This window comes from Lynx canadensis, chromosome A2 (genome assembly GCF_007474595.2).
Source record: "Lynx canadensis isolate LIC74 chromosome A2, mLynCan4.pri.v2, whole genome shotgun sequence".
Classification (NCBI taxonomy): domain Eukaryota; kingdom Metazoa; phylum Chordata; class Mammalia; order Carnivora; family Felidae; genus Lynx; species Lynx canadensis.
Window position 1 is genome coordinate 94,289,362 of NC_044304.2, and position 10,070 is coordinate 94,299,431.

At 45.6% G+C, this 10,070-nt stretch overlaps 1 protein-coding gene across 1 annotated transcript; it reads left to right on the plus strand.

Moving 5' to 3' along the window:
* Window positions 1–2,156: 2,156 nt before the first annotated feature.
* FZD1 (frizzled class receptor 1) lies at window positions 2,157–5,684 on the plus strand. Its single transcript, XM_030307923.1, has one exon. The coding sequence runs from the start codon at window positions 2,636–2,638 to the stop codon at window positions 4,601–4,603; it is 1,968 nt and encodes a 655-aa protein (XP_030163783.1). The 5' UTR covers window positions 2,157–2,635; the 3' UTR covers window positions 4,604–5,684.
* Window positions 5,685–10,070: the final 4,386 nt, after the last annotated feature.

Genomic DNA, 10,070 nt, shown 5'->3' on the forward strand with positions numbered 1-10,070 from the left:
GCTGGAATGCTGGAAGGTAAAATGAACATTTACGGACTGTGAGGGCTCAAAGGACCTCAGAGAGCACCTCCTTTTCAATATTAAAATCTTACATGAATTATTGTCAACACACATACACACACTCACAAATGGAACCTGTTGTACATTTAGTACCTGTTGCATTTTCTTAAAAAAAAAAACAGGTACTAGGAATCCAGAAATACTTTAAAAGAAATATATATTTTATGAATTTGCTATGTGCATGAATATTTAAAGAACAATAACATATGTACCTAAGACAAATAGATGTCATTTTGGTTTATCAGGTAAAGATACAGCTGCACATCCTTTAGAGACACCAACATGCATAGTGATGATCTTCAGTGCCCTGTTAGTATATGGTACAAGCAACACCCATCTTAAGTAGTGACCTTTATGTCTAGACTAATGTTCAAGCTTCCCAATGACAACGTGGTCCAGGTTCCATCTTTCACAGTCCTTCTGAAGCCACCCTGCTGTATATGTGGGAGAAAGTGACCCTCAATAGCTTCCTATTGTCTGTAGATTATTCAGCCCAAACTTTTTAGTATGGACTAAAACTTTCTCCTGCCTTCCTTGAGATATCTCAGGCACCCTCACTCCTCACCCCCACTCCATTTGGCACTTTAAGCACTATAGAGCCTCTGTCTTTTGCACCTTCCACCCACCTCTCTATCAGAACACTTCTCACCCATTTCCATTGGCTGGCTGCTTCCACTGTGCTCATTCAGCTTTGGGATGGGCGACAAGATAACTGATCTACCTTTCTATGCCCTACTGTACTATGACTTCCTGTAAGGCTGGGCCATGTCTTATACATCTCTTTGCAGTCTACTACCTAATATCGCTTATAACCTAAGAGGTGCTTCCTAAGTATGTATTAAACAAATGGATGGATAAGCAAAAGATAGAAAAAAAATTGTAGAAAAGTATCCTGAAAATCTAATCATAGGTCAACAAATCCTAGATAGAATTAACAATACAATGGCACTTTACTGATAAAACTGAGTCATGTTGTTAAAACGTCGTTTTAAAAAAACCTTACGCAGAAACAACAAGATTGTAAGGAGGCTGAGATGAATTGTGTTGTTTGTAATTAGGAAGGGAACGTGCAGTTAGCTCTTTTGCTTTCAGGCTTCGCTGTTTGCTAAACTGGCATCCCCAGGTCCGCACACCAGTGGAAGACCACGCTGCAGCCCAGCCTGGCTCCTAACAGGCCCAGTTTGACACTCCCAGGAGTTGCCCCTGTGCCGTGGACGTCCCGGCCCTGGAAGGCTCCAATAGCTCCCCCACAGCTCAGGTTGGTCGCTGGCGTTGCTCCTCCGGGTCCGAGGCACTTCTGGAGGCTTGGGCAGGGAGGACGCTCCCGAAGAGAGGTCGTCGCATTCTCAAGTTTTTCTCTCTAAATATTTAATGGTTCTCTCCCTTTGCTTCTGTTTCTGACTCGATCACAGAGGAGAAAAGGGGACTACAAGAAAGATAATAGTAGCGGATGGCGCACCTGGCTTTACTTTTTCAATTCCGTCAAAGTTTGTGTTTGTGTTTTGTTCTTGTTCTTCATTTGACAGCAATCCCGTGAACTTCTCCTTGGGGGAAATGGCGCGTCCAAAGCCCGCCAAGCCCAGCCTGAGAGCTCTTGGACTTATTAGAGTAATATTTGAAACCAAACCTCGATAGACATAAACTCAAAGGAAGCCCTGCGCTCCTGAAGTCAACGGCATCTGTCCTGATCGCGGTGCTCGGCTTGCTGTTTGTAACCAGAGTTAAGAGCAGGATTTTTAAACATGAAAATGGATAAAAGAAAAGCTGAGTCCCGAGGTCCGCCGACTCCTATTCATTATCCCCAGCAGCATATGGTACCATTCTCCTACTAGTGCTCGCCCTTTCTTCCGCAAAAGCAAAAGCAACCAAGCCTGTCCCGCTTCATAGCAAACCCACTCTTTGTGCCGGAGCGGTGCCTCTGCCACCACTACTACTTCCTCCTCCTCCCGCCCCCTCCTCCTCCCGCCAGCGGCCGACTTTCGCTCAGGGAAGCAGGCGGCGGGTGCCCTTTGCGCGGGGAAGCCAGTGCCGCGATTGGGCGACGGTCCCTGAGCCTCCAGTTCCGCGTCGGTTTCAAGGCTCCTCCCTCCTGGTGAAAGACAGACTGCGGGGCGCCTGGAAACCGGTCCGAGGGCGCGCGAGGGAGTGGAGAATGAGCGAGTTGAGGGATTGACACAAATGGTCAGGCGGCGGCGGCGGAGAAGGAGGCGGAGGCGCAGGGGGGAGCCGAGGCTGCTGGGCTGCCGAGAGTTGCGCGCTCTACGGGGCCGTGGCCACTAGCGCGGCGCCGCCAGCCGGGAGCCAGCGAGCCGAGGGCCAGGAAGGCGGGACGCGACCCCGGCGCGCCGGAGCCACCCGGGCTCTACCCGCCGCCCACGCTTCATGAATCGCAAGTTTCCGCGGCGGCGGCGGCTGCGGGACTTGGAGCGGGAGCCGGGAGAGCGGGCTGAGCGCAGCTCGGGCTCGACGGAGGGCACCGGCGCGGAGGAGATCTCCCCGGACGCAGGGGGAGCCGCCGCCGGCCGCGCCACTGCCAGCCTCAGCCGGGCGGCGCCAAGAAAGGAGCCGAGAAAGTATGGCTGAAGAGGAGGCGCCTAAGAAGTCCTGGGCCGCCGCCGGCGGCGGCGGCGCGAGCTGGGAACTTTATGCCGGGGCGCTCCCAGCTGGACCGGTGGCGGAAGGGAGCGGAGATGCGGAGAGCCACCGCCGCCGCCGCCGCCGCCCCCCAGCTGACTCCGGGCGCTTGGCGCGCCGGCTCCTGCTACTGCTTTGGCTGCTGGAGGTTCCGCTGCTGCTGGGGGTCCGGGCGCAGGCAGTGGGCCAGGGGCCGGGCCAGGGGCCCGGGCCGGGGCAGCAGCCCCCACCGCCGCCGCCTCAGCAGCAGCAGGGCGGGCAACAGTACAACGGCGAGCGGGGCATCTCTATCCCGGACCACGGCTACTGCCAGCCCATCTCCATCCCGCTGTGCACAGACATCGCGTACAACCAGACCATCATGCCCAACCTTTTGGGCCACACGAACCAAGAGGATGCGGGCCTCGAGGTGCACCAGTTCTACCCCTTGGTGAAGGTGCAGTGCTCGGCGGAACTCAAGTTCTTCTTGTGCTCTATGTACGCGCCAGTGTGCACGGTGCTGGAGCAGGCTCTGCCGCCCTGCCGCTCCCTGTGCGAGCGTGCGCGCCAGGGCTGCGAGGCGCTCATGAACAAGTTCGGCTTCCAGTGGCCTGACACGCTCAAGTGTGAGAAGTTCCCGGTGCACGGCGCCGGCGAGCTGTGCGTGGGCCAAAATACGTCGGACAAGGGCACCCCGACGCCCTCGTTGCTCCCGGAGTTCTGGACCAGCAACCCTCAGCACGGCGGCGGGGGGCACCGTGGCGGCGGCTTCCCGGGGGGCTCCGGCGCGTCGGAGCGTGGCAAGTTCTCTTGCCCGCGCGCCCTCAAGGTGCCCTCCTACCTCAACTACCACTTCCTGGGGGAGAAGGACTGCGGTGCGCCCTGTGAGCCGACCAAGGTGTACGGGCTTATGTACTTTGGGCCCGAGGAGCTGCGCTTCTCGCGCACCTGGATCGGCATCTGGTCGGTGCTGTGCTGCGCCTCCACGCTTTTCACGGTGCTAACGTACCTGGTGGACATGCGGCGCTTCAGCTACCCGGAGCGGCCCATCATCTTCCTGTCCGGCTGCTACACGGCAGTGGCCGTGGCCTACATCGCCGGCTTCCTGCTGGAGGACCGAGTGGTGTGTAACGACAAGTTCTCCGAGGACGGGGCACGCACAGTGGCGCAGGGCACCAAGAAGGAGGGCTGCACCATCCTCTTCATGATGCTTTACTTCTTCAGCATGGCCAGCTCCATCTGGTGGGTGATCCTGTCGCTCACCTGGTTCCTGGCAGCGGGCATGAAGTGGGGTCACGAAGCCATCGAGGCTAACTCGCAATATTTTCACCTGGCCGCCTGGGCCGTTCCGGCCATCAAGACCATCACCATCCTGGCGCTGGGCCAGGTGGACGGCGATGTGCTGAGCGGGGTGTGCTTCGTAGGGCTCAACAATGTGGACGCGCTGCGCGGCTTCGTGCTGGCGCCACTCTTCGTGTACCTGTTCATCGGCACGTCTTTTTTGTTGGCCGGCTTCGTGTCCCTCTTCCGCATTCGCACCATCATGAAGCACGACGGCACCAAGACCGAGAAGCTGGAGAAGCTCATGGTGCGCATCGGCGTTTTCAGCGTGCTTTACACGGTGCCAGCCACTATTGTCATCGCCTGCTACTTCTATGAGCAGGCCTTCCGGGACCAGTGGGAGCGCAGCTGGGTGGCCCAGAGCTGCAAGAGCTACGCCATCCCCTGCCCCCACCTCCAGGCGGGTGGAGGCGCCCCGCCGCACCCGCCCATGAGCCCGGACTTCACAGTCTTCATGATCAAGTACCTTATGACGCTGATCGTGGGCATCACGTCAGGCTTCTGGATCTGGTCCGGCAAGACCCTCAACTCCTGGAGGAAGTTCTATACCAGGCTCACCAACAGCAAACAGGGGGAGACCACCGTCTGAGACCTGGGGGTTCAGCCCATTCCCAGCCGTCGGCTTCGTCCCAGCCACTCCCATAAAGCTGGCCCCATGGAACTCTTGCCAAGCCTGGCTACTCGAGGCTTTCTCACTAGCCATTCACTTTTCGCAGGCTCCTTTCAACAACACAGCTCCTGCAAAAGCTTTGGTCCCTTGGGGCAAACGGACTGGAGGGCCCAACTGCCACAGGGGGGATGGACAGACCACTCTGGTTCTCACTCTCTGGTACCAGGACTGTACGCTTTTATGATTGTAAATAGCCTGTGTAAGATTTTTGTAAGTATATTTGTATTTAAATGATGACCGGTCACGCGTTTTCCTTTTTCTGCCTTTTCCTTTTTTGTTGTTTTAAGTTTTAATTATTTAGGGCGGTTTACCCATTTCAGGCTTTTCCTTTGCCTTTTCAAAGTACTGCAGAGGTAAAACCGGAGCTCACGGTGCTCTTGCTTGTTCTGGCGCGCCCCTCCTTGCGGCAGTCGGGGTGTGTGTGGGGCTGCCTGTGGGACTGCGCGGCCCAGGTCACTTACCGCCTCCGCTTTCTGCTCCTTCCTTTCCTTCATTGCTTGGGGTCGGGCCTCTTTAGATATAGAACTCCACAGAGCTTCCAGATCCGGGGGTAGACCCCTGCCCATCCCGAGTGTGCCCTTGTGAGGGGGGGGGGGGGGCGCAGATTGTGAAGGCCTTGCCCCTTTATTGAAACTGAATTTTTCACTGTAGAGAACCTTAACTCCTAGCTTCAAGGAGGTCCACAGATGTGGGCTGTGGCAGTCCCAGCCTCCTTCCACACTGGCCTCCAAAGCCCAGGCATTCCCTCCTACGTAAGTTGGTTAGAGGGTGAGTGGGATAACCAGTGCCAAACTTTTTCAAGTCTAATTTTTGGTGGATGATCTCATTTCATTCTCTAGTGTCTAAAACCTGGTATGGGTTTGGCCAGCATCATGGAAAGATGTGGTTGCTGAGATTTGGGAAGAGGCTTGGAGCTTTGTGTGGGTCAGGAGAGACTGAAGATGGGGTTTATAAAATGTTAATTCTAATTGCATACGGATGCCTGGCAAACTGCCTCTAGGACTGAGACAGCCCACATTTAGATTTTACCTTTCTGTAAAATGGAAACATTAGGTCACCTGGAAAGCTTTGTTAAGGAGTTGATCTTTGCTTTCCTTAACTGGATAGCAGAACGTAAGCTGAATAGGAACACTTGAAGGAGATTTCAGTGTAATGGACTTTCTCAAAATGAAGTGCTTTTTATTATTTTTAAATAATAATTAGACATATATAAAAAAGTTTAAAATGTAAAAGTTGTATACTTTCAACATATTATTATGATTATTCAGCAACACAATCTGAGGGAGGAACAATCCACATCATTGAAAATAACCTTGTAGGATTCCAGGAGGTAAAGGAGGTGGAATAATTGGTGGGGTTAGATCCTGAAATAAACAAAACATGGGCATGCATGGTAAAGGGACAGTGTGTGCTCCTTTTTGGATTTACAGAAATGCGTCAAGTGTAAATCTTTCAAAGCCATTTAATAATATTCACTTTAGTTCTCTGTGGAAAAGAGAAAAGCAAGCCTCCTGATTGTATTGTTTTAAATTTTAAGAGTTTATCTAAATGCCAGTACTTAGGACCTAAATTTATCTATGTCTGTCATACCCTAAAATGACAATGGTCTTTGGATTTGGTATGCATTTATTCTGTTCACTATCACAAAATCATCTATATTTATAGAGGAATAGAAGTTTATATATATATAAAATACCATATTTTTAATTTCACAAATAAAAAAAATCAAAGTTTTGTACAAAATTATATGGTTTTTGTGCCTGAAAATAACAGAACTGGAACTGTCTGAACTATCTTTACATTTTATAGTGTCTCATAGCCAGTCCCAAATTCAGGAATTCAATGGAAAAGTCTATCCTTAAACATTCAGACGAGCCCTTCCAAAGATGTATCCTACTTGCAATGTTGCAACTGACATTGCCAAGTTCCTAGACATCATCTGCTTTCATGATAGTAACAATATAAAATAGAAGTTTCCAAATTATTTCTTTACTGAGAGGATTATTAAAAAGAGAACTCTAATTTTAATATTAAAGTCTTTTTTTTCTTTCAAGGGGTAAATTTACATGACTTTTTATCATATGGAAGTTTATTTAAATCATCAGGCATCACCTTGGTCATGATTTTTTTGAGGTATTGTCTTTTTCATAATCTTGGATATTCCAAAACCATAAATAGGCAATCAATAAATGGTTAACTGTGTGTTTATAAGCATTTTAAACAGTAGTTGGGTGTATAAGGTTGTTTTTGTTGTTTGCTTTGGAAGACCCCATTTTTATATTGTTCAAGGAACCTTTTCCAGAGAAATTATCTAGTTGGTCTACTCTTAGTCAGAATTTATATATATGTGTGTGGGTGTGTGTGTATATATACATATATATATATATATATAAAATCTATATTATATCTATATATACATAATATACACACACTAATTTTTATAAAATAGAGGTGCAAAGTTTACTTATATATATTACAATATGGAAATAAGGTTATGAGAAATGGAAAACATCAGATGAAAAACCTCCAATACCTTTGGAAAACAAGTCTCTTATTCTTTTATAGACTAAAAATATTTATATTAAATTTTCCCATGAAAATATTTTGTGATAAAATGACAAGGAACTAAAATGAAGACCATTGATGCAATAGAGTTACTTTCATGGTTATAATGCAATTCATTGTCTTTTAAGTCATTATCATTATTTATTTTAAGGCAAATGAAAATATTAAATCTAATTGAAAATACAGCATTCAATTTCACATAGCAAGATGCAATTTTATGTTCTTTTTTTCTTTGTTTCATTAATCTCTAGTAGATATCTGAGCAGGTTTTGTTGTATAGACATTTTAAAAAAGGAATTCTCAGGGCAAATTAAAACATATCTCCTCTCTAGGTATTTCAATCAGATGATTTCTGGGGGAAAAAATTTTAAGATTATTAGTCTCAATCCATGAAATAAATACAAAGCATTCTTATTGTGGATGTCCTTAAAATGATGCAACTATAAATTTGATGCAGAAAGGTTTTATAATGCTGGAATTAAATGCCTTAAAAGACAAAATTTTCAAGTCACCACCAGGCTTTGTTTTTAGGAAGCAACTTATTTAAAATTGTGTAGCATATAGAAAGCCAGTGTATTCTTTTGTTTCTTTAGGTACTCATGGCAAAACAAGACTTTCCTGGAAAACCGTATAGGTACCGGGAATATGGTCCCATTAGCATGCTGTTTCCATGACAAACCCTATTTTCAGATGGTTTGGTTTGCCTATTTTTTTTTTAACCAGTTATCAGTTGAAGTCAATTTTCCCCCCACGGTGTGCTTGATTTAGCTTTTATAGTAAATGTATACAGATTATGAAAGCCTTCTGATGCTCTTTTTTTTAAAGAGCCATTTTTCACTTAAACTTTGTGGGAGCAGAAAGTCACATTTTTAATCTCAGAGCCAGCCAGTGTCAAACATATGCAAAACAGCTGGACCAGATTTTTCAGTTAGTCTGGGGTTGTCACTTGTCAGCCTGGGTTTACAGTCCTGGTCCTTTTGTCTCCCTGAGCAATGAAGGCTTCTGCTATAGTTCCATCATTCCTAAAGTCCAGCATGTAACTAGGAAAGGAGACCACAATGAAGAGCTGGTGGCCAATTAAAAAAATTGCCTAAACCACAAACTTAGAGGACTTGGGTGGCTTCAGATCACTTTCAATGATACCATGTTTTGGTCTTTAAAAAAAAAAATTTGTTTTTTTAAAAAGATGCCATATTTTTAGTGTGTGTGTGCGTGTGTGTGTGTGTGTGTGTGTGTTTGTGTTCAACTCTGGCTACTCTTGCCTTTATTACTTACTAATCTGTTGATTGGCTATAAGCCACATTTTGTGCAACACACATGCAATTAATTGAAACCAGTGGTATTGCACTGGGTATCTCTGATACATTTCTGATTATAACATTCTGTGTAACTGGGGCTTGAGAGATAAGAATCAGAATGTGGTCATCACATATGTCTTGAGGTGGACACTAGCTATGTTGTTACTGAATACTTCATGGAACATAGTAACTTCAAAGTCTTGGAGGATTAATCTTTAGGAGCCAAAATAAGATGTGGACTACATGTAAGAATTCTCCGGTTACATTACTAAAAAGAAATTGCAACACTACCTTAAATCCAAGGCTTTTATTTTATGGCCTTTACATTTGAAATGAGGTCTTACAAGGGATGTGGCAAAAAAAGGTGTTTTTTTTTGGTGACACCTAAGATTTATATCTGTAGTTTGAACTGTTGGCAGATGCCAGTGGTCCCTAGAATTTGAAAAACAGTAGTTGAGCTTCAATCATGACTCAAATTTTCATAAACTTTTTGTGCTTCAATATTTCTATTCACTTTGGTCATAGCTTTTGACAATGGATTTATTAAACCATAGTAATTATAGTAATAAAACAGCTTACTTGGAACCTAGTGATTAAAAGACAGACTCTAGGCCAATTTCCTTAAGTAGTATCATGATCTGTGATGACAACTGTCTCTACTCCATTATAGAATCAAGTTCTTGTTTAAGATTCTCCTGTTGGAGATTTTGTTTATAAGTTGATTTGGGACCCAAGTAACAGGTCACATTAAAGGATTTCTCATAGAAATCTTTCTCATGTAATGGATTGGCTCAAGTACAATCCATAAGCAAATCCTGCAATGAACATAGGATAAATATTCTGAGGGTCATCAGTCTTATAAGTCAAACAGAATCTTAAATTGCTTGAAAAAATAAGATATTTTTCAATAGAGATTACTTTAAATCTTTTTATTTTAAGATGGTGATATTCTAAAGAGGTATATTTTTGAGTGATAAAATTCAAATAATGCATTTTGTAAGGGAATCACCAATAAACTAGTTGGGTGGCATATTTGTATAACTAATAATTTTTAAAGTCAAGTATTGGAATAGCACTAATTTTGCACATTTTACACACATGCTATTTTTTAAATAAAATTGACTTGAAGACAATTTTAAGTTCTAAAATTTATAATATGCATATTTCATATGAAGACCTCAAATAATTTTATTCACAGTGTAGACTTTCAAAACATGTTCATAGGAATACAGTGATGAACATGAAAAGGAACCGCTATTGCAGCTTTGAGATAGTTCTCTGTGGCCTGGATTTCTTTTCTTTCCTTTTTAAAAACCAAGTATCCTCTAATTTGTGGATATCTCCATGTTTCAGATCTCAATACCTGTTTGAATTAAATTTGCAGGGGAATAACTGCAGGATCCCCCCATAGACAAAGTGTGGCCTTTATTTCCTTTCAAGTTGGCAGCGTGTCCTTGCTTAAATGAAACACTCTGAGACAGATTGTTCTCTTGCCCTTGGAAATGCTCATCTTCACAAACACA